At 40.9% G+C, this 26,074-nt stretch overlaps 1 protein-coding gene across 2 annotated transcripts in view; it reads right to left on the reverse strand.

Moving 5' to 3' along the window:
* Positions 1–26,074, reverse strand: part of LOC127433270 (talin-1-like) — a 264,085-nt gene that overhangs the window by 167,852 nt on the left and 70,159 nt on the right. For both annotated transcript variants that reach the window (XM_051684988.1, XM_051684989.1), the window contains one exon: positions 10,520–10,682. In XM_051684988.1, coding sequence (XP_051540948.1) covers positions 10,520–10,649 — 130 coding nt within the window. In that variant the 5' untranslated portion in view covers positions 10,650–10,682. The remainder of the gene's footprint in view (positions 1–10,519; positions 10,683–26,074) is intronic.

The following is a 26,074-nucleotide window of genomic DNA, read 5'->3' on the forward strand; positions in this document are numbered from 1 at the left end:
TGGATGAGAGTTTGGATGAGAGCCATCCGTCATAGAGACAAATGACTCACAGGTTAGGACAAGTATGCAGCAGAGACCATCCAGCACAGATCACTATTACATAACAGCTGAACACTCATACAGGCCCTTTAAAGCAAGAGTTTACACCTGATTTCCACTGTTATTTGGCTTTTCTGGTATGTTTTTTTGTTTGTTTTTTTCACTCTTTGGAGGATATGGAATTTAGGGAGAGGAAATATTAAAATAGAAAGCCAAAAAACAGATGTTATTTCGGGATTTTAGCCAAATATGGATAATTTGACCTGTGTTGCTTCCGTGCGGTGAGAGCTGTGAGTTGTGTATAAAGGTGTTTATTGAAAATATAACTGAACACCCTCAGGGCAATTTCAGATCAGTAAAAAGAGTGGAAAAATCAAACTTTAAAAGCCTCAAATAAACTTCTACAGAGATCACATGTTATGCAATCTAAGGACACGCTGTTTTCAGTGACACCTGGTGTTGAAATATGATCAAATACCTTTCTAATTGAGTCATATGCTTTGCCTGAATTTTGAACTGAATTTTGAAATTTGACATGAGAAACATGAGGTTTTCATCTAACTTAAATAACATTAGTAATTACAACACTAGTTTGGCAGGTTTTTGGCTAAGAAGACACATCAGTGTTTAGAATAAGGATGGTCCGATATGGAATTTTTAGGCCAATACCGATAATTGATTAATTTACTTTTTGCATTACAAATAGAGCTGCTATCTTATTCATTAAAAAAACTACTAACTTGAAATAGGTGTTGAAATAGGTGTGTGACAAGGAGGAGGGCGTGGCCGGGCCGTGAGGACGCACGCCTGATGCTGAATCGTCCTAATCAGCCGGGAGGGGGATAAAGACGAGCTGGAGGCACCAGTTCGAGAGTGAGACACACACAAGGCCGTCTTGACAAACACGTAGACATTTTTATTGACACTTTTCAGTGTACAAGACGACTTTTCAGCTGTAACATTCAATACACGCGCTGCTTTTCAGCAGACACGTTCAACATAAAGATACACAAACGGGAGTCACGTGACGCCATGCGAGGATTGGAGGTGTGAACGGCGAGCTCTGCGCACTTTGTTAGTTTTAACACTTTTAATGACATAAACCGGTGAGATTCGATACACTCTGTTCCATATCTGTTCTAGGAGGACAATGTGTCAAAGAATTCAAAATCCTCAGGCTCTGGAGACATTAAAAGACACTTACGTGCTCAAGCAGATGCCCCCAAGCAGGCCGTGAGCCTGGGAGTCGACTTAGAAGGGGAAGTGCGGGAAATGCGGCGAGAGATGCTGAACATGTTGGCAATGCTGATGAAGGTCGTTGTTGACTTGCAGGATCTTGCTGTGATACGTCGATCGATTACTGCCATGGAGGCAAAGTTCACTGAGGTAGTTACAAGTGTGGGGGATGTCGAGAAACGGATCGATTATCTGGAGTCATCGGAGAGGGAATTATCTGCTAATCCGCTAGCGACCAAGGTGGATTTGGAGCGTGTTGGAGGACATGGAGAACCGTAGTCGGCGGAATAACATCTGTACCGGCGGAATTCCTGAGGGCGAAGAGGGGCAAGATATGGTGAAATTCCTGGATGGGCTCCTTCCGAATCTGCTCGACATAGCAGGCCATAAGCTGGAAATCGAGCAAGCTCACAGGGTTCCTGCTCGGCGATCCGCGGAGGGAGGCAGGCCCCGATCAATTCTGGCCAAATTTCTGAGATCATCCGATAAAGATCTTGTGTTACGCGAGGCAAGGAGTAAAGGAAGGCTTTCTTGGAAAAACCACAGCATTTTCTTGTTCCCAGACTTTGCGAATTCGAAAAGAGAGAAACGCGATTGATTTAAGGAATGCAAGAAACTTTTACATCAATGGAAGTTCGTTTTTGCACTGATATTCACAGCCAAATTGAGAATAGATGCTAAGGATGGTCTTAAAACATTCACAAGCCCACAACAAGTGATGTCCTTCATAAAGTCAATGGAGTGAGCAAGTCATCTTGTGGTACTTACGTTGCAGCCAAGTGGACCGGCTCACTGAACATTCACTTGACTGTTTGAGGAAACTGCGCGCATCTTTTTGTGCTGGTTCCGCCTAGTGGCTGGAGTTTATTTAGTAGAGTAACACATCTTCAGGACAGTTTTATGGATGAATCTACACGCTCTTTGTGCTTATTCCTCCTATTGGCTGGAGTTTGTTTTGTGGAGTATTTCTTGCAAAGACGTTGGAGTGATTAAGTCATTTGTTTGCATTCATGTTGCAGCTGAGTGGAACAGTTCACTGAACATTCGTTTGACTGTTTGACGAATCTGCACGTTTTTTTGTGCTGGTTCTGCCTAGCGGCTGGAGTTTATTTTGTAGAGTAACACACCTTCAGGACAGTTTTATGGATGAATCTACACGCTCTTTGTGTTTATTCCAGCTATTGGCTGAAGTTTGTTTTATAGATGATCTTTTGCCGTGTAATTCTGTCTCACAAAATTTGTATAGAAACACCGGACTTGAGTAATCCAACGGCAAAGTTGTCACGGGGTTCTCGTAGGCATGCATGGACTGTTTGAGTTTAGAGGACGCCAGTTGGCGCTGTCATGCGTGGGGTTAATATGCACGTTTTTCTTTTTTCTGTTTGTTTTGTTTTGGGGGATGTTTGGGTTTTGATGGTTGCACTAATGTTGGAATGTGGTCTTCATAATCTTGTTTTTGACACACTAACTATTTTTTTTATATGTCAAAATGTCAAATGTTAATATGAGTGGATTGTCTCTCTCTCCACGTGGAATGTGAATGGGTTGGGGCACCCCCATAAAAAGAAGGAAGGTACAGATTTAATCGAACAGATTAAAGATAAATTAGGAAGAGTCATTATTGTTTTAGCTGAAATTCAGGGGCAAAGTCTTGTTTTGGCTTAAATTTATGCACCTAACGTTGATGATCAGGGCTTTTTTATAGATCTTGAAGGGATGTTGCAAGCCGCTGGCACCCCTCATGATATAATATTGGGAGGAGACTTTAAACTTTTGATGGACTCCTTGATCATAGTGAAACAAAAGTGTGCAAGCCCCCTAGAGCAACATAGACGCTTCACAGGATGTGTAATAATCTTGGTCTTACAGATATTTGGAGACTTTTGAACCCATCTGGGAGAGACTATACATTTTTTCATCAGTCCATAAGATTTACTCTAGAATAGATTTTTTTTTTATATCCAAGTCCCTCATTTCATCAGTTGCTGATTGCTCAATTGGAAACATTTTAGTCTCAGATCACGCCCTGGTGTGTTTAGAGGTGTTGCCACATATGGAGAAAAGGAAATCATATAGTTGGCGCTTTAATGTATCCCTTTTGCTAAATCCTGAATTCCAACAAATGTTAAAGGCTAAATCAATGCCTATATGGAGATCAACTGGTCCTCAGTATCCTTTGTGGGCATGGTTTGGGAGGCACTTAAGGCGGTTCTTAGGGGCCCTATCATAGGGGCCTCTTACCTCTTATTGTTCTGTCTTACCCTGGAACCATTAGCAGCCGCGATAAGAGAGGAGGATGATTTTCCAGGGGTGGTGGTGGGAGGTGTGGCGCATAAGCGTAATCTGGGATATGCTATCAAACTGCTTTAAGTAAGAGAGGGGGACATCTATAGGGAGAAATTGTAACAGGTAGTTAAATTTTGGAATACAATTCATTTTAATAACATTAACCTTCCCAATCATAGATAAATGTAATGAAGCCCACCTGCCCACATCACTCGAAAACATTTTTATTAAAGGGTCGAAATTAACTCTAATTAAATCGGACAAATTTGCTGGGAATAAAATACCCAAATACTTAATGCCCTGGTTGGGCCAATGGAAGGCGCCCGGCTGAAAAGCTGTTATCAGGCAGTACGCTGTCATAGTCAAAGCTTCGGATTTAGACCAACTGACTCTGTATCCTGAGAGCTTAGAGAAGGAACCAATAATTCTGTGAAGGCAAGGCACAGATCTGGTAGGGTCAGAGACAAATAATAAAATATCATCTGCGTAAAGCAGAAGTTTATGCGCCATACCTCCCGCCACCACCCCTGGAAAATCATCCTCCTTATCATGGCTGCTAATGGTTCAAGGGCAAGATAGAACAATAAGGGGGAAAGAGGGCAACCCTGCCGGGTGCCCCTATCCAGAGTAAAATAATCTGAAATTAATCCATTTGTTTGTACCCCTGCTACAGGGTGTCTGTAAAGTAACTTAATCCATTCAATAAAAGTATTCTCGAACCCGTATATTTCCAAAACCTTAAAAAGATAATCCCATTCTACCATATCAAACGCCTTTTCAGCGTCAAGTGAGATGGCAGCGACCGGAGACTGATCATTCACTACTGACCACATGATACTGATGAAACACCTAATATTATCAGAAGAGCTATGGCCCCGAATATACCCCACCTGATCTATATGTATAAGAGATGTCATAACTTTACTTACTCGGTTAGCCAAAATTTTTGACAAAATTTTAACATCTAGCTGGATCAAGGAAATTGGGTGGTAACTCTTACATTCACTTGGATCTTTGTCCTTTTTAAGAATCAGACTATTCCGGGCTTGTGTTATAGTTGGCGGAAGCTTTCCATTTTTTAATGATTCGTATAAACTTCTAACAAAAGTGGAGCCAATTCTGTAGCATAAGATTTAAAATATTCAGGTGCAAAGCCATCTGGCCCCGGAGCCTTGCCTGTTGGCAAGGCCTTAATTACCTCGCCAAGCTCCTCCAAGGTTATCTCAAAATCAAGCTACATTTTTTGCAGAGTCGTCAGTTTAGGGAGTTCTAATGGTTCCACAAAATTTCTAATATCTTCACCAGTACACGAAGACGTGGAACTATAAAGATCAAGATAGAACTCTTTAAAGGCATTATTAATATCAATGGCCAAGGTAAAAATGTCACCACCAGCAGATTTCACTGAGGGAATGGTAGAAAAAGACTTTCTCTGCTTTATATATCTAGCCAAAAGCTTCCCTGCTTTGTCACCCGACTCAAAGTATGACTGTCTTGCCCTGAATAACCAAAACTCCACCTTCCGCGACAAAATAGTATTATATCTGTATTTCAATCGGGTCAATTCTCTTAGGCCATCAGACGACATTCGGCGCTTCAGCTCTGCCTCGGCACTTTTAATATTCCCTTCCAAATCCACGAGTTCTCGTGCTTTGGCTTTTTTGGTGAATGAGGCATACTGTATGATCCGGCCCCTAAGAACAGCCTTAAGTGCCTCCCAAGCCACACCCACAGTGGATACTGAGGACCAGTTGGTCTCCATATAAACATTTATTTCAGTCTTTAACATTTGTTGGAAATCAGGATTTTGCAAAAGGGATACATTAAAGCGCCAACTATATGATTTCTTTTTCTCCGTATGTGGCAACACCAATAAACTCACCAGGGCATGATCTGAGACTAAGATATTTCCAATTGAGCAGTCAACAATAGATGAAATGAGGGACTTAGATATATATAAAAAAAATCTATTCTAGAATAAATCTTATGAACTGATGAAAATAATGTATAGTCCCAACCAGATGGGTTCAAACATCTCCAAATATCTGCAAGACCAAGATTTTTACACATCCTGTGAAGCGTCAATGTTGCACTAGGGGGCTTACACACTTGTGCTTCACTATGATCAACGACTGAGTCCAACAAAATATTAAAGTCTCCTCCCAATATTATATCATGAGGGGTGCCAGTGGCTTGCAACATCCCTTCAAGATCTATAAAATAGCCCTGATCATCAACATTAGGTGCGTAAATATTAGCCAAAATCAACCTTTGCCCCTGAATGTCTGCTAAAACAACAATGACTCTACCCATTTTATCTTTAATCTGTTTGAGAAATTTGAATTGTAGATGTTTACTTATCAATGTAATGACTCGCCTACTCTTACTCGAGCCAGTACTAAAGAAAACATATCCACCCCATATCTTCCCAAATTTTTCAGCTTCCTGCAGGGAAAGACTTGAAGAAAGACTAAATCATATTTCTTACACTTAAGAAAAGAAATAACCTTCCTTCTTTTTATGGGGTGCCCCAACCCATTCACATTCCATGTGGAGAGAGACAATCCATTCATATTAACATTTGACATATTGATATAATAAAAAAAAAAATGTGTGTCAAAAGCAAGATTATACAGACCACATTCCCCATTAATGCAACAATCAAACCCCGAACTTCCCCCCGAACAAAACAAACAGAAAAAAGAAAAACGTGTGCATTAACCCTGCGCATGACAGAGCCAACCGGCGTCAATCCCTCTATACTCAGAAGGTCCATGCACACATACGAGAGCCCCCGCGACAACTTTGCCATCGGATTGCTCAAGTCCGGTGCTTCTGCACATATTTTGTGAGGCAAAATTACATAACAGAAAATACTTTGTAAAACAAACCCCAGCCAACAGGCAGAATAAAAACAAAGAACAAGTAGATTCATTCACAGAACTGTCTTGAAGGTGTGTTCCCCTACAAAACAACTTCCAGCTGATATAACGCTGTTCAGTTTCCTCGGACAGACAGACAATTGTTCAGTGAGCCGGCCATTATGAGTGCAGCAGATGACGAAATCATTTCAATGCCTCGCAAAATTACTCCACAAAAACAAACTGCAGCCGCTAGGCGGAACCAGCACAAAAAGAAACAAAACAGGCATCCCAGTTCCTCGGATGATCAGGAGCCAAACTCACTTGGAGGCCGCATATAAAAGTACATCATGACTTACTCAGCCCGTCAACTTTATAAAAGACGTCCATTATATGAGCATGTAGATATTTTGCGGTTATAGTGTCCATTCTCAATCTGGCCAGGAACTTCAGTGTAAAAGCGGTCATCCATCAATACAAAAGTATCTTGAAGGAGTCATGCCACAAAACAAACTCCAGCCGCTAGGCGGAGCCAACGCATAAAGAAACAAAAATGGCAACCAGCTTCCTCAGACAATCGAGTCACTGAACAGCAAGTCAGTCCACTAATATAAGAAACATCAAATGGCTCACTCACTCCAATGTATTTATAAAGGAGAGTGTCTGTTTGGGACATGCCATCCCTGGTGTCTATTCTCAGTTTGGCTGGAAACATCAGTGCAAAAGCGATCTTCTGTTGATGTAAGTTTCTTACATTCCTTAAACCGATCGAGTTTCTCTCTTGTCGAACTCGCAAAATCCGTGAAAAAGAAAATATTGTGACTCCTCCAAGGAAGCTTTCCTTTGCTCCTCGCCTGGCATAACACGAGATCTTTATTGGATGATCTCAGAAATTTGGCCAGAATTGATCGGGGCCTGTCTCCCCCAGCAGATCCACGAGCCGGGACTCTGTGAGCTCGCTCGATTTCCAGTTTATGGCCTGTTATGTCGAGCAGACTCGGGAAGAGCTCATCAAGGAATTTCATCATATCTCTGCCTTCTTCATGCTCAGGAATTCCAATAATTCGTATATTGTTCCTTCAGCTCATATTTTCTAAATATTCAAGTTTTTCCAAAATGTGTTCCAAGTCTGTTTTGGACGCGGGCGGATTAGCAGATAATTTCTTTTCCGATGACTCCAGATAATCGATCCGTTTCTCAACATCCGACACTCTTGTGACCAACTCAGAGAATTTTGTTTCCATCGCCGTAATCGATTGACGTATTACAGCGAGATCCTCCAAGTCAGCAACAACCTTCGTCAGCATCAGCACCGAGATGTTGGACAGCTGACGCTGAATTTCTTCTCCCGACGTGCTTTCCTAATCAAGTCCCCGGGTCACAGTCCCGTCAGAGGCCTCAGCTTGAGCACGTAAGTGTCTTTTAATGTCTCCAGAGTCTGAGGATTTTGACTTCTTTGCCATGTTTACCTCAACGAGCAAATATGCAACTGGGTGTATCGAATCTCACCAGATTATAACATGAAAATAATTAAAAAGTAGCAAAGTGCGCAGAGCTGGCCACTCATACGTCACGTGTCCCCCCCCATATAGGCTTGGTCTTAAAGACACACCCACCTGCTGGTGATGACAATCAGAAGATGGGGACACAATCCATGTTTTTTGGTGGTGTGTTAAGATCCAAGAATTTTGGTTGAGGTTTCAGAGTTTTATGTGTGACGTATTGGGCACTCAAATTTCATTTAGCCCCAGACTCTGTATTTTAGGCAATAGGCGGTCATTAATATAGGGGATAAATGCATAAAAAATTGGGTCCTAGCCAGTGTTATGATTGGCAGAGAGATCATTCTTAGGGGATGGAAGTCGGCTGGAGCATCCTCATTTCAAGAGTGGTGCACAGAGATGGGCAGGGTAGTGGCATTCAAGGAGATGTCATGTAGAAGGCTAGGCAACTTAGATTCGTTTAATAAAAAAATGGGGCTGCTATTTGGCCTTTTTGGAGGGCTCTCGGGGAGGGGCAGTGGAGAGAGATGTTCAATTTTAAATGTGTGTGATTATTATTTTTTATATATATATTTTTATTTTTGTGTGTGTAACTCAAGTTGTGACCACAGGGATATTTGTTGAGGGTCAGGGTGTGGTTGGGGATTGGGAGGGGGAAAGGGAATAATGGGGGTCAAAGTTGATTCTATGAATATATGTTTTGCTTTTCTTTTTCAAGTGTGTGAATCAATAAATGGTGTTAATTGGAAAAAAAGACACACAAACACATTGCTTCATGCATCTCTCTCTCCCCGTCTGCCAATGTCTGCTCTCCTTAAATACTCCCACCGCTCCTCACTGGAATGCGAGACCGGTGTGGCACACAGGTGGAACTCATTCACCACTTCCCGGCCTCACTCTGACCAGACGCCGCTCGGCCCCGCTCTGCTCACCACAGCGATATATTGGTCTACCTCTAAAATTGACAACATATAAACTCAGCAAAAAAAGAAACGGCCCTTTTTCAGGACACTGTATTTTAAAGATAATTTTGTAAAAATCCAAATAACTAGGGGTGTGATGAGATCTCGTGCCACGAGATTTATGTTATTCCATAGTTTTGATAAATTTACTATTATTCTAAAATGTGAAGAAAAAAATTATAATAAAGAATGAGTGTGTTTCAAATTTTTTGACCGGTAGTGTATATAGTGTTAAAATATTGTCTCGTCTCGTTCTCGTGAACCCAGTATCGTGTATCGTCTCGTCTCATGAGCTAAGTGTATCGTCACATCCCTACAAATAATTTTACAGATCTTTATTGTAAAGGGTTTAAACAATGTTTTCCATGCTTGTTCAATGAACCATAAACAATTAATGAACCTGTGGAACGGTCGTTAAGAAACTAACAGCTTACAGACGGTAGGCAATTAAGGTCACAGTTATAAAAACTTAGGACACTAAAGAGAGCTTTCTACTGACTCTGAAAAACACCAAAAGAAAGATGCCCATGGTCCCTGCTCATCTGCGTGAACGTGCCTTAGGCATGCTGCATGGAGGCATGAGGACTGCAGATGTGGCCAGGGCAATAAATGTCCGTACTGTGAGACGCCTAAGACAGCGCTACAGGGAGACAGGAAGGATAGCTGATCATCCTCGCAGTGGCAGACCACATGTAACAACACCTGCACAGGATCTGTACATCCGAATATCACACCTGCAGGACAGGTACAGGAAGGCAACACCAACTGCCCGAGTTACACCAGGAACGCACAATCCCACCATCAGTGCTCAAACTGTCCGCAGTAGGCTGAGAGAGGCTGGATTTAGGGCTTGTAGGCCTGTTGTAAGGCAGGTCCTTACCAGACATCACCGGCAACAACATCGCCTATTGGCACAAACCCAGCTTCGCTGGAACAGACAGGACAGGCAAAAAGTGCTCTTCACTGACGAGTCGCGGTTTTGTCTCACCAGGGGTGATGGTCGGACTCGCGTTTATCGTCGAAGGAATGAGCGTTACAACGAGGCCTGTACTCTGGAGCAGGATTGATTTGGAGGTTGAGGGTCCGTCATGGTCTGGGGCGGTGTTGTCATTGCAGGCAATCTCAACGCTGTGCGTTACAGGGAAGACATCCTCCTCCCTCATGCGGTACCCTTACTGCAGGCTCATCCTGACATGACCCTCCAGCATGACAATACCACCAGCCAATTTCCTGCAAGACAGGAATGTCAGTGTTCTGCCATGGCCAGCGAAGAGCCCGGATCTCAATCCCATTGAGCACGTCTGCGACCTGTTGGTTCGGAAAGTGAGGACTAGGGCCATTCCCCACAGAAATGTCCAGGAACTTGCAAGCGCTTTTGTTCAGGGACACATTATTCCATTTCTGTTAGTCACATACCTGTGAAACTTGTTCAGTTTATGTCTTAGATGTTGAATCTTTTTATGTTCATACAAATATTTACACGTTAAGTTTGCTGAAAATAAAAGCAGTTGAAAGTGAGAGGACGTTTCATTTTTTGCTGAGTTTATATGCATTTGGTATAAAAAAATAAAATAAAAAACACACACGGAACAACCAGGGTTTGGCTCTGAGTTATACTCTTGCAATGACTCACGTTGGCCGAGCTGTGCCTCTGGAACTCTTTCTCTGATGATGCGACAGGCGTCGTACACCACGGTGGAGGGCTCGAACTGCATCGTCTTCACTACATTCCCCACCCCGATCTTCAGCGACAGCGCCACCATGACTGACACTATGCAACTGTGCCGCTGCTACACCTGCAACACAAATATACGCACACACAAACTGTAAAAACTCTTTATAGTCTAAAAATTACGATTTGAGCATGTGAACAGGGGAGTAACAGATTGCATGTAATTGGGATTACCTAATCACATTACAAAATCAAGTACTTGTAATTAGATTATGTTACATTAAATGTCTGTGATCAGATTACAGTTAGTTTCTTATAGATTACATTATTACATTACAAATCAGCCAATAACTAGTGTGCAATTTACTGATTATGCTCTAAAATTTTCACTTAAAGCTGTGGTCAAAGCAAGATGCAGTTTATGTATTGTTGTTCTCATTAATATACCTCTCATTAATAAACCGCTATGAGTGAAAGAAATAATTGTAGAGGTGCTGTAGTAAATGCTGTATGTTGTGTGTTCAGTTTGGTTCCAGTGGGTCTAAATCAGTGGCAATGTTCACGTGTTTTCATTGAAGGGGGAGAGTTTAAACCAAAGACAAGCTGAACTTCCCTCTTAAAAACAGATTTCATTCTGAGCTTAAATCAGAAACAAGGAACAAAAATCAAGAAGTGCCTTTCTCACTTTTATTCAGCATTTATTTTAAATAACAGCCAAATACTACCAGGACACACTTTCAAGAACAGAAGTTAATAAAAAAGGAAAGGTTTGCTTTTTCTCTCTGTATGCCAAAACCAAAACATTATGCAATCATAGGAACACATGCAAAGAATCCAAATCAGCCAGATCATCATTAAGCAAAAACAAACAAAATCTAGACAGGGTCACCTGGTGTCACCGAGCATGAGAAAGACACTGTTTTAAAGAAATTAGTGGCTGTCACGATTACCAAAGATTAATTGTCAAACAAATAATAGCGATTATGATGATTAATTTTCATACAAATAGTCAAACTTCTTAAGGTGTATGTTTGCTTCAAACACCTTAGGAAGTCATTAACTGACATTTAACTTGGAATCTTATAGTAAAATAGCAATTTATGATTTACTTTAAGGCTTTAAAAACTTATAAATGACATGAAGAAATAATATATTTTAAATATCAAAATATGTCCACATTCCATAAATAACTGTCTCTCTTTTTGGACAACTTTTGTCTTGGTCCATTATACATTTACACTGTTGTTTTTAGAACCCAACCAAACTGAATAGCTATTATATTATATTATACAATGTCCTATATTCTTCACTTTCACGTGTTATTTTAAGGCTCTTCGAATAAATCCGCAAGTCCTTATTTCTCAAGAAGGAAGATATCAATGTACTTGAAAATCATTCTATCATCTCCACAGAAGTAGAGTAAGCAGGTATCTCCTCTGTCACTGAGTGTCATTAACACTGCATTTATAAACTCAAACTGACCACGAAATGCGGGAGTTTGGCGCGAACATCCGCAGATGGCATGTGCATTATACAGCACTTTTAAAAGCTTTTTTAATCTTCAGGAGTTGCTTGTTTGTTTGTGTGTGTGTGTGTGTGTGTGTGTGTGTGTGTGTGTGTGTGTGTGTGTGCGCGCGCGCGCGCGCGTGCATGCGTGCGTGTTGCTGCTCTACACTCGGTTAAAAAAACGTTCAAAATCGCTGTTGGTTAATTAAGATTTGATATATGAACCCGCACCTCAATTGAACTTGTTTATTAATTAGTGTTGCATCAACTGTAATAAAACTTTCCTGTGTTATAGAAGTCACCATCTTCAGTATTTACTTGAGTCACCATCACTATGGTTACAGGTGTAACTCAGGCTATAGAGTGCAACAGTCTGGTTCCGGAAGTAAAGATCCCTTTAATTTTCTCCATAGGCGAATTGATTTGTAATGATAACATTTAAACCTTTAAAGACAGACCTACCATGAGCTCTGAGGTTGTTAATAGGTGGTATATGCTTTTGCTGAAGCCATCTGTCCGCATTGTTTCAACTTAATCTTTTAGAAATTTTAATAGCACAATTCCTGGTGAAGAACTACACTCTTTTACAAAGGATTTGATGAAATCCCTATGGAAAAAAGTAATGGCGAAAATACTTCCGTAACCACTGTATAGTTGGCAAGACATAGCAAAATCAGGCACTGGCACACATCGCTTTCTTAGACATTCGTTTAAATAAAACCACACATAGCAAAGCTAAGTCTCTAGTTAGATAAGCTCTGGGCTTTCCTGGTCCAGGTAAACAATAGCTGTGTTTCCACTATCGGGCCAAATAAGGGCGTGCTAGTGCATGCTAGTGCGTGCCAGGGCCAGTTGCGTTCCCACCGTCACTTCCTGAGCTTCATCTTGCTTCCTCAGGCCAATGGCCTTTGGCCCGCCGGTTACCTTTAGGCCAAACAAGGTCAACTGGGGATTGAGGCAGGGTCAACGTAAAAGACGAAATTTCACGGAACTTGCCAGGTTGTGTATCCAGTGCACAACGATGCAGGTTTAAAAAATTGTGGGTACAGTACAAATCCGTTGAAATGCACAATAGACAAAGCAGTGCCCAAAGAAAAATCTTTTCATGGTTTGAAGTCATGGAGTGTGCTGGGACATTGTCCCGCTGTTAGTGGAGAGACCACTCAGGACGCATTGGCAGTTACAGTCAGTGAGTTGTCAACACTAACCTGTCTTGCTAGCTAGCTAATGTTTACATATGATATAAACTCAATATTCTAGATAACTAAATAACATGATACCTCAGATTGAGCTTCCCTCTTGCTTGTGAAATACGTGGGGTGTGTGGCGTGTTAAGTGCGGGTTTTAGGGCAACGCTGCAGGGCTGTTGGCCCGATGGGGGGAACGCAAATCAACTTCAACGTTAATTGAAAAGTACGAATTTTTAATGCATTTATTTTTAAGATTGTTTGTCATTTATAATAAGATGCTTAGAAGTTTATTCATTGTTTATAAAATGCTTGTGTTCTCCCTGTTAGAGTCAAATGGTTTGGAACTTCAGATGAAATGTGCTTTTTGTCTGTCTAGAGACCTCTGAAATGAGAATAAGAGGCTGTGATCTGTTCTCTTTTGTTATCTTGTAATTTTTGTTATATAAATTTTTGGCCAGAAATGTGTATTCAGCCGTCAGAATAAGTCAATAAAACTAAATATGGACTCTGAATACTGCTTTCTGATGCCTGCTTTTACCACATTCATGCAGACCCAGTCAAGTATATTATAATAATACTTAATTTTTATTATTATTTTGAGGATTAGATTTGTTTTATACAAAAGTAACATATTTCTGTTTACAATGTTCTGACACTGGTGAAACGCTGTCATCTCCTTTTCTGTCATACTGTACAGAGTTTGTAGATTTGTATAATAACTTGTAGCGGTTACTAATGGTTAGAAATGGTGCTAATGCTTGAACCTGCAAGTACTTTTCTTTCACAATGCATGTGAACTGCTCTTAAAGCACTAAAAACACGAGTCCATATGCCCCAACCCTGCAGAAAACAGCACGTCACCTATTTATTCTGAAGCGCACACAGACCATGTTTATCTGTCTTTATACAATGGTTAGTTCCGGTCTTCAAATCTGATTGGACGAGAGAGAAGTTCCAAGAGTGCTGATGTCTCAGAACATGTCTGGGATGCTTTACTGTTTGTATCACTCCGCATGTGTTCGTGGCGTTCTAAACTAAAAGTGTACTAGCAGTGTAGATGTGTTAAAAGCAGAGAGATGTGTGTCTTTTCATTTTTCCCTGTGACATTAAAGATTTTAGCCAGCAGGTGGTGATAAAAGACCATTGTTAAGAGAGAGCTGAGCTAATGTTCATTTGAGTCAGCGATGTCAGTCAGCGATCGGTTTCTTTAAAGTCATCGGCATTGTCTTTCGCTCCATGATCGCTCGGATTACTACTACACTATAGCTGGGAAATAAGCTTCAGCATTAAAGCTTATCACAGCTGAGAGACCCAACAGACGAAGTGTTTCCACATTGGGAGCAGATGTAAACATTTAACATGGTGGAGGAGAGAACGAACCGGCAACCACAAAATACTAAGGTAGGACCCCACTCAGACGGTTATTTTCAACACAGAGAAAATAGGAAGTATATGAGCAAAATTCCATTATCTTCAGCAAGCTGACTAATACAGCTGAGGAACAGAGATAAGCAGCTATAGCTTTACTGTTCATTTCTGCTTGGAAATCGCACACGCTCAATCGCTCTCTCCCTCTCTCAAACAGACACACATTTGAATGCTTTATATTAATTCACAATTAAAATTACATAATTATAACAGGACCCAAATATATTCATTGTTTGAACAAATGTCTCTTTCTGCATTATCAATGACAGTTACAACGGATATATTCACGATATTGCTTAATTTTATATCATCAGCAAAGTCACTGCAATCATTTCGTGAATATTCAATATATATCGCCCAGTCCTAGTTAACACTGATGGCAAAGTGACTATGCCCAACTTCTGTTCAAACAGTTCAAATATAAGTAAGGAATAATTGACAACGGACCATTGAACTGTTGAAAAATAATACACACCCGAGGTGGTAATGCGGTCACGACGTGCTGCGGAGTGACCGTTACACCTCGGGTATGCATTATTTTTAAACAATTCAACGGGCCGGAGTCAATTATTCTGCTTATAACACAGTTACCACACCTTAAGACATCGTTCAGGGTTTTATCTCAAGACATTTTTTGGTTTTTGTCCTTAAAACGCTCTTAAGAGAGGAACTACTTTCTTTTGCCACAGATTCAGCGTCTTGCTTTAATACAGTCCGAGCCTTCGTTGCTAGTTTGAAAACGTCACTTCAGAACTAGCAACAGAGGATAGCGAGGCTCATGCTGCTTTACTCGAGGGCTTACTGGAGTAATGTGGTAGTGCATTTGTGCGTGTGTGTGTGAGTTTGGGTTTAAGGGATAGAAAGAGAGAAACTCATAAACACAGAGAGATCGCTTCTTGGATTACCTTTTTTGTTGCAGCTCTCATCAGAAGTAACATCGCTTCAAAATATAAGAAATATCGGTATCGGCCGATCACAGTGTTAAAATAACAGTAATCGGTACTAACCTCATATCTCCTGATCGCTACACCACTAACATATAATCGATGTGATGTTTCCACAGAGTTTGTCAGCGCAGGAATTCATTAACCCAACATCTCAACACAACATATTAAAGGAATAGACTAAAATATCACAAAAGACCAGCAAATAATACTGCAGAATAACAGTACATCCCTAATGAGTCACGTTAGTAGTAATGGTCCTTTTATCCAAAATCTCAACTACAAGGAAAACTTATTGGAGAATTAATTAAAAAAATGAATTAAAGTTTAATTTCCTGTTGCATTTCTATTGAACACACCATGTTCTAATAATATCCCCATCCTGTAATGAGTTTTGACATTAGAGTTAATAACGTCTCCAGGAATAATGACATTAATTAATGTTACTTTATAGGTTTAAAAGGCCTGTTGTGGCTAAAATGACAAAACCGGATCCATTTCAGAAACAGTGCATGTGTGTGTCTGGTCTGAACAAGGAATTCTATTATTGAGCAGGCCTTTGTGTGTGTGTGTGTGCGTGTGCGTGTGTGTGTGTGTGTGTGTGTGTGTGTGTGTGTGTTGTTCAGCCACAGTAATTGAGATTAATGAAGTTGTGGAGTGATAAACTGTGTTCAGAACAAAGGCAGACAGCATAATGACATCAAGTGTGTTAGTGTCCGCTCTATGAAGAGAACACATTATTACCCAACGGAGATATCTTAACAGAGGGTCTTGCACTGGGTGATTTTTCAATCTTCTGAAAGATCAAACCGAACTGACCAAATGTTTTAGTTTGTTTTAGTTTAACTAGGGATGTGTATAAACTTTAAAAAATGACTAGTCAGTCTGAACGTCTAGACCAGGGGTCGGCAACCTATGGCACGCGTACCAGCACTGGCACTTGGAAGGGTAATCACTGGCACGCCAGCAATGGTGAGAGCGGAGAATACTATTTTATTAATATGAAATTCCGCACCTGCATTCCAGTTTGCATCTTGATGTAATCCTTTTTCATGATCACGCACTATGTTTTCATGAGCTGAATGGGAGGCTAAACAAAAATTGTCTCGTGCAGCCCGTGCAAGCCATTCATGCATCACTTTCGTTTAATCGCGCAAGTTAAAATGCGCTCGCTTTCCTTCAGTCAGGCTGCGCTGATGACAGCCTACATTCCGTGTTTTAATTGTTTCTTTTTGTTTTCAGAACAACATGTGAAAACACCACTATTAATCCTTGAGAATTTCCAACACAACATACAGGTACACCCTCTTATAACACTCAAAATTACATTAAGATTAAAAGAGAAATCATAAAATATTATCAGAGAAATAGTATATATGAACAATTTCAGTCTGGATTTAGGTCTCATCACAGTACAGAGACTGCACTTATCAGAGTTACAAATGACTTGCTCTTATCATCAGATCGCAGCTGCCCTTCACTTCTAGTGCTTTTAGATCTTAGTGCTGCATTCGACATGATAGATCACGACATTCTCTTGAATAAACTAGAGAATTATGTTGTCATTTGTGGACTTGCATTAGCATGGTTTAGGCCCTATTTAGCAGACCGCTACTGCTTTGTCTATGTAAATGAGGAATTGTTAAACCAAACAAAAGTAAAGTATGGAGTGCCACAAGGATCAGTTTTAGGGCCTCTGCTTTTCTCCTTGTATATGCTTCCCCTGGGAGATATTATCAAGAATCGTGGAACAGGTTTCCACTGTTATGCCGACGATACCCAACTTTATATTTCTTCAAAACCTTCACAATTTTCCAAATTAGCAGTGTGTATCAATGAAATAAAAGATTGGATGGCCAGAAATTTCCTTCTACTCAATTCCGACAAAATAGAAGTACTAATTATTGGACCAAAAACCTCTAAAAACAACCCGCTAAAATATAATTTGACTCTTGATGGATGTACTGTTACATCGTCTTCAACAGCGAAGAACTTGGGTGTTACATTTGATACCAATCTGTCCTTTGAAAATCAAATTACCAATGTTTGTAGAACAGCATTCTTCCACCTAAGAAATATTGCTAAATTAAGACACATGCTCTCTGTTGCTGATGCCGAAAAACTACAACCCCAATTCCGAAAACGTTGGGACAGTATGAATAATGCTAATAAAAACAAAAATGAGTGATTTGTAAATTATATTCACCCTTTGCTATATTGAAAGCGCTTATATGATGTTTTACACTATGAATTTCATCGTTTACAATTTTTTTTATAGTAATTTCAAATCAGATAATTGCAACACACTCCAAAACAGTTGAGACAGTCAAGTGTTAACCACTGTGAAACATCACCATTTCTTCTAATACACATATTAAGCATTTGGGCACTGAAGACACAAGTTTGTTAAATTTAGAAAGTGGAATTTTCCCCCATTCATCCATTATGTAGGTCTTTAGATGCACAACTGTACAGGGTCTTAGTTGCCGTATGGTGTGCTTCATAATGTGCCACACATTCTCAACTGGAGACAATTCAGGACTGCAGTCAGGCCAATCTTGCTCCCACACTCTCTGCTTACACAGCCATGCACTTGAAATCCAGGCAGTATGTGGTTTCAAGTTGTCCTGCTGGAAAATGCAGGGACATCCCTGGAAAAGACGGTGCTGGATGGCAGTATATGTTGCTCCAAAATTTTTACATATCTGTCTGCATTCATGGTGTCCTCACAGATGTGCGAGTTACCCATGCCATGGGAACTGACACACCCCTGACCCATACAGACACTGGCTTTTGGACCTGACGCTAATAACAGTTTGGATGGCCCTTTTCCTCTTTGGCCCGGATAACACGGCGGCTTTGTTTTTCAAAAACTTTTTGAAATGTGGACTCTTCAGACCAAAAAACACAGTTACACCATTCTACTTTTCATCTAAGATGAGACCGAGCCCAGAGAAGTCGGCAGCGTCTCTGGACAGTGTTGATGAATCAGTATCAGAATCAGAATCAGCTTTATTGCCAAGTATGCTTACACATACAAGGAATTTGTCTTGGTGACAGGAGCTTCCAGTGTACAACAATACAAAAACAATACAAAAACAGCAGCAAGACATAGATAATAAAAAATAATAATAATAATAATTATACACATACGTACATACACACACAGACACACACACATACATACATACATGCATACACACATACACATACATAGTGCAAACCTAATACAAATCTGTTATCTGTTATGTATAGTGCAAAATACAAATCTGTTATGTACAGTGCAAATGTTTTTTTTTTTTTTTGTTGTTGTTTTTTTTTTTAAGAGGAATGAAATGGCAGAAGAGGTTGGATGTGTTGGATAAATATAAAAAAGACTAAACTGTGTATTGCACATAGTTACTGTTCAATGGGGCAATTTAACTGTTCATGTGATGGATAGCCTGAGGGAAAAAACTGTTCCTGTGACTGACGGTTCTGGTGCTCAGAGCTCTGAAGCGTCGGCCAGAAGGCAACAGTTCAAATAGGTAATGGGCAGGGTGAGTGGGGTCCAGAGTGATTTTTCCAGCCTTTTTCCTCACTCTGGAAGTGTATAGTTCTTGAAGGGGGGGCATGGGGCAACCAATAATCCTCTCAGCAGTCTGAATTGTCCTTTGTAGTCTTCTGATGTCTGATTTCGTAGCTGAACCAAACCAGACAGTTACTGAAGTGCAGAGGACAGACTCGATGACTGCTGAGTAGAACTGTATCAGTAGCGCCTGTGGCAGGTTGAACTTCCTCAGCTGGCGAAGGAAGTACAACCTCTGCTGGGCCTTTTTCACAATGGAGTCAATGTGTGTCTCCCACTTCAGGTCCTGTGAGATGGTAGTGCCCAGGAACCTGAATGACTCCATGACAGTGCTGTTTAGAATTGGGGGGGGGGGGCGGTCAGTGTTGGGGTGTTCACAATCATCTCCACCGTTTTGAGCGTGTTCAGCTCAAGGTTGTTTTGACTGCACCAGACAGCCAACTGTTCAACCTCCCTTCTGTATGCAGACTCATCGTCATCTCAGATGAGGACGGTGACAGTGGTGTCATCTGCAAACTTCAGGAGCTTGACAGAGGGGTCCTTGGCGATGCAGTCATTGGTGTAGAGGGAGAAGAGTAGTGGGGAGAGCACACATCCCTGGGGGGCACCAGTGCTGATTGTACAGGTGCTGGAAGTGAGTTTCCCTGTCTCACAAGCTGCTGCCTGTCCGTCAGAAAGCTGATAATCCACTGACAGATAGACATGGGAACAGAGAGTTGGTGTTGAAAGCCAAACTGAAGTCCACAAAAAGGATCCTTGCATATGTCCCTGGTCTGTCCAGATGTTGCAGGATATGATGCAATCCCATGTTGACTGCATCATCATGGTGAGACGCCATCTGGGTCTGAAGCTTTCCTCATCTTTTGTTTCTGAAAGACCCGGCTCACATCATCATCACAGATCTTAAGTGCAGGTTGAGTAGCAGGAGGGGGAGGAGGGGGGTTGCAGGACGTGTTGGTGTTTGTGTGAAGTGAAGGTCAAAATGGGTGTGGGGTGTGAGATTGGGCCTTTCAAATCTGCAGTAGAACACATTCAGGTCGTCAGCCAGTTGTTGGTCCACCACAGGGTTGGGGGTAGGAGTCCTGTAATTTGTGAGTTGTTTCATGCCACTCCACACTGATGCAGGGTCATTAGCTGAAAACTTGTTTTTCAGCTTCTTAGAATATCTTCTTTTATCTACTCTGATATCCTTGTTCAGTGTGTTCCTGGCCTGATTGTACAAGACTTAATCCCCACCCCTGTAAGCATCCTCCTTGGCCTGACGAAGCTGCCTGAGCTCTGCTGTAAACCACAGTTTGTCGCTGTTGAACTTTAAATAAGTCCTAGTAGGAATGCACATATCCTCACAGAAACTGATATATGATGTAACAGTATCTGTGTGCTCGTCCAGGTCTGTGGCTGCAGCCTCAAAAACACTCCAATCCGTGCAACTGAAGCAGGCTTGTAGTTCCCGCTCTGCTTCATTGGTCTATCTCTTTACAGTCCTTACTACTGGCTTGGTTGATTTTAATTTCTGCCTGTAGGTTGGAAGAAGATGAACCAGACAGTGATCAGAGAGTCCCAAAGCTGCTCTAGGGACAGAGTGATATGCATCCTTTATTGTTGTGTAGCAATGATCCAGTATGTTCCTGTCTCTGGTGGGGCATGTAATGTGCTGTATTTGGGCAGTTCACATGTGAGATTTGCTTTGTTAAAATCCCCAAGAATAATAATAACTGAGTCCGGGTATTGTTGTTCTGTGTCTGTGATCTGATCAGCCAGCCGTTGCAGCGCTGTTCACACACGCGTTTGGCGCGATATACACACTCACCAGAATAAACGAGGAAAACTCCCGCGGTGAGTAGAACGGCTTACAGTTAATAAAGAGCACTTCCAAATTAGGACAGCACATCCTCTTTAACGTTGTTACATCTGTACACCAATTTTCATTGATGTAAAAGCATGTTCCACCGCCTCTCATTTTCCCCGTTAACTCTGCGATGCAATCCACTCTGAACAGTTGAAAGCCCGGAAGATGTAACGCGCTGTCCGGTATGGCTTCACTCAGCCAGGTTTCTGTGAAGCACAAGGCAGCAGAGTTTGAAAAGTCCTTGTTTGTACGGGTGAGGAGATGTAGTTCGTCCGTTTTGTTAGGAAGAGAGCGGAGATTCACTAGATGAATTATTAACAAAGGTTTACTAAAGTTATCCCAAGCCCATGTTCATGATATCCATTACAGATGAATGCTGTTTTTTAATATGGTGACGTCTAAGGGATCAGAGATCACGTGCATTCAGAAGTGGTTTTTGTCTTGCCCTTTACGCACCGAGATTTGACCAGATGACTTGAATCTTTTAACTATATTGTGCACTGCAGAGGGTGAAATGCCGAAATTCCTACCAATTTGTCTTTGGGGAACATTGTTTCAAAGTGCTGGATTATTTGCTGAAGCATCTCTTGGCAAATTGACAAGTCTTGAACGATCCCTGCTCTTGAAGGACTAGGCTGTTTTTGGAGGCTCCATATACAGTATCACTATTATGACATAATACCTGTTTAACATCTCCTGTTTCACTTCGCCTTTTTATTTCAACTGGTCAAATTGTTATTAGTCTTAAACTGTCCCTGTCTCAACTTTTTTGGAGTGTGTTGCAATCATCTGATTTGAAAGTACTTTACATTTAAATTAAAAAAAAAAAAGAAATTCTCAAGGTAAAACATCATATAATGTGTAGTTGTAATGCTTTCAATATAGCAAAGGGTGAATATAATTTACAAATCACTCCTTTTTGTTTTTATTAGCATTTTTCATACTGACCCAATTTTTTTGGAATTGGTGTTGTAATTCATGCGTTCATGACCTCAAGACAAGATTATTGTAATGCATTACTGGGAGGATGTCCAGCAAGATCAATAAATAAACTTCAATTGGTTCAAAATGCAGCAGCCAGAGTGCTGACTAGAACCAAGAAATATGATCATATTAGCCCCATTTTATCGTCGTTACATTGGCTACCTGTTAAATTTCATATTAATTTTTAAATTCTTTTAACTACGTACAAAGCTTTGAATGGTCTAGCTCCGCAGTACTTAAGTGACCTTCTGCCATGCTATATTCCATCACGTTCATTACAATCGCAAAATTCTGGCCTGTTTATAGTTCCTAGAATATCAAAATCCACAAAAGAATGTAGATCCTTTTCATATTTGGCTCCTAAACTATGGAATAGTCTCCCTAACACTGTTTGAGATGCAGACACACTCACTCAGTTTAAGTCTAGACTAAAGACACATCTATTTAGCCAGGCATACACCTAATTTATCCTTCAACTCACAATTAGGCTGCTTTAGTTTGGTCTGCCGGAACCAGAAACCAGAAACATTGATCATGATCATAACTCTGCAATAAAATGAATGGCATCTATGCTAATATTATTCTATTTGTTTCCCTGTCTCAATCTCGGGACACCTATCCTGAGGTCACCAGAACCAGCTGGATTCAGCTCCATTCCTGCTTCCTGTTGGACTCCACTGCTACGTGTCTCTGAGTGATGATGACTAATAGCAGCTGATGCCAGCCAAACATCACTTCAGTCTATTACGATGGACATCAGAGGATGAACTGATGCCAACTCCAACCATAAGGCATGGGATACATCATATGCCATTGCCTGAACCTTGGACTTAGGATAGACCTCACCGAAATTACCGGCTGGTTGAACTGCGATGCACTTCACTGATCTCTGCCTGCATCACCTCGGTCTAATGATAAGACTTCACTCTTATAATGGAATACATAGACTATCAATTAATTGCCAACAAAACCCTTCATCAGCCAACTAACAAGGACAATGCATCTGTGTGAACTTCTGCAGTTAAACCAGAATGAACTTCTAAGACATTAGTCATTAATCTTACAGTTCATACAAAATTTTTGTTTAAACACGGACCCTTAACACTTACTTAATTTAATAATTTTAAACCACGACTTGCACTATGCATAAGTAATATTGGCATTATATTCATGATGTTAGCCAGAGGGGAACTGGCTCCCACAGTGAACCTGGTTTCTCCCAAGGTTATTTTTCTCCATTAACCAACATCTTATGGAGTTTTGTGCTCCTTGCCACAGTCGCCTTCGGCTTGCTCACTGGGGTTCTAAATACAATTATTATTTAATTACTTATTTTTAAACACAATTCACAATCATATTTTATCAAACTACACAATGATGACTAAGACATTATAGATATTACAGTTTCATTTTCTGTTAATGCATGATTTTCTGTAAAGCTGCTTTGAATCGATGTGTGTTGTGAAAGGCGCTATACAAATAAAAATGACTTGACTAAACAGCTCTCTTGAGGTCATTCCACAACATCTCTATTGGGTTAAGGTCTGGGCTCTGACTGGGCCACTCCAAAAAGTGGATTTTCTTGTTTTGAAGCCATTCTGTAGTGTTTAGGGTCTACTTCGATGTTTAGGGTCATTGTCCTGCTGCATCACCCAACTTCTACTGAGCTTCAGATGGCGCACAGCTACCCTGACTTTATCCTGTAGGATATCTTTAAGTATATCCTATAAACTTGAGAACTAATTTTTCCCTCGATGAAGGTAAAGTTGTCCAGGCCCGAAGCAGCAAAGCAGCCCCAAATCATGATGCTCCCTCCACCATACTTCACCGTTGGGATGATGTTTTCATGTTGGTATGTGGTGCCCTTTTTACGCCATATGTAGTTCTTCCCAAACAGTTCAACCTTAGTTTCATCAGTCCACAAAACATTTTCCTAGTAGCATTGTGGAGTGTCAAGTTGTTCTTTGGCAAACTTCAGGCGCACAGCAATGTTTTTGTTGGAAAGCAGTGGCTTCCTTCATGCTGTCCTGCCATGGACAATAGGCATGTAATTATACACAAATTTCACTATACGATACGATACCATGCAGAAGCCTGACGATACAATACGATTATAATTGTTTTTAATTGCCCACACATTTTTTTCCACTTAAACTTATTTAAGGATTCAACATAAATTTATTTTAAATCTTAAGGCACAGGTATACCTCGTTTTTGCGCGTTCCGGATCGGATCGCGCCGACCGCGTTGCCTTTGCGAGTAAACTTTTCTGACCGCAAGCAAACACGAACCCGTTTGACGCATGCACACTACAACTGCTTTGTGATACTCTTTTAGTACAGTCAATGACCAACGCATGCACAGACGACGAACACAGACGAGGACCGCATGCGCGAGTCAAGGAAATCTAGGCGGCTCACGGTCAAGCCGCACGGATGTGCTGATGATGCAATTTGTGTCACACATACTGTGTGCGGAACGATGAGCAAAGCGGAGGCGCAAAGTATACTTCGCCCTTTAAGTGATGCAACAGTGTCTGACACTGGCAACATAAAGCAGAGCTCTATAATAGAGTAACTTAAACAACAACTCTGCATTTAGCAGCAGATAGTTATGAGAAAAATTTGTTTGACTACATTCAAATCATTTTAATTTGAATAGCAATTTTCACAATGCACATAGTTTCAAAGCAGCTTTGTAGAAAACCATGCCTTAAAGTCTTAAAGCCCCCAGTGAACAAGCTAAAGGTGACTGTGGCAAAGAAAAAGAAAAACTCCTTTAAATAGTTAGCAGAGAATAAAACCTTGAGAGGAACCTGACCTCGTTATACAGTTGAAGTCAGAAGTTTACATACACTTAGGTTGAAGTCATTAAAACTAATTTTTTTACCACTCCACAGATTTCATATTAGCAAACTATAGTTTTGGTAAGTCGTTTAGGACATCTATTTTGTGTATGACATGAGTAATTTTTCCATCAATTGTTTACAGACAGATTGTTTCACTTTTAATTGACTATATCACAATTCCAGTTGGTCAGAAGTTTACATACACTAAGTTAACTGTGCCTTTAAGCAGCTTGGAAAATTCCAGAAAGTGAAGTCAAGCCTTTAGGCAATTAGCCAATTAGACTCTGATTAGAACAGAGGCTAATTGGAGTCAATTGGAGGTGTACCTGTGGATGTGTTTTAAGGCCTACCTTCAAACTCCGTGCCTCTTTGCTTGATATCATGGGAAAATCAATATTAATCAGCCAAGACCTCAGAAAAAAACAACTGTGGACCTACACAAGTCTGGTTCATCCTTGGGAGCAATTTCCAAATGCCTGAAGGTACCACGTTCATCTGTACAAACAATAGTACGCAAGTATAAACAACATGGGACCACGCAGCCATCATACCTCTCAGGAAGGAGACGTATTCTGTCTCCTACAGATGAACGTAGTTTGGTGCGAAAAGTGCAAATCAATCCCAGAACAACAGCAAAGGACCTTATGAGGATGCTGGAGGAAACAGGTAGAAAAGTATCTATATCCACAGTTAAACGAGTCCTATATCGACATAACCTGAAAGGCTACTCAGCAAGGAAGAAGCCAATGCACCAAAACCGGCATAAAAAAAGCCAGACTACAATTTGCAAGTGCACATGGGGACAAAGATCTTACTTTCTGGAGAAATGTCCTCTGGTCTGATGAAACAAAAATGTAACTGTTTGGCCATAATGACCATCGTTATGTTTGGAGGAAAAAGGGTGAGGTTTGCAAGCCGAAAAACACCATCCCAACCGTGAAGCATGGGGGTGGCAGCATCATGTTGTAGGGATGCTTTGCTGCAGGAGGGACTGGTGCACTTCACAAAATAGATGGCATCATGAGGAAGGAAATCTATGTGGATATATTGAAGCAACATCTCAACTCATCAGCCAGGAAGTTAAAGCTTGGTCACAAATGGGTCTTCCAAATGGACAATGACCACAAGCATACCTCCAAAGTTGTGGCAAAATGGCTTAAGGACAACAAAGTCAAGGTATTGGAGTGGCCATCACAAAG

This window comes from Myxocyprinus asiaticus, chromosome 43 (genome assembly GCF_019703515.2).
Source record: "Myxocyprinus asiaticus isolate MX2 ecotype Aquarium Trade chromosome 43, UBuf_Myxa_2, whole genome shotgun sequence".
Taxonomy (NCBI): domain Eukaryota; kingdom Metazoa; phylum Chordata; class Actinopteri; order Cypriniformes; family Catostomidae; genus Myxocyprinus; species Myxocyprinus asiaticus.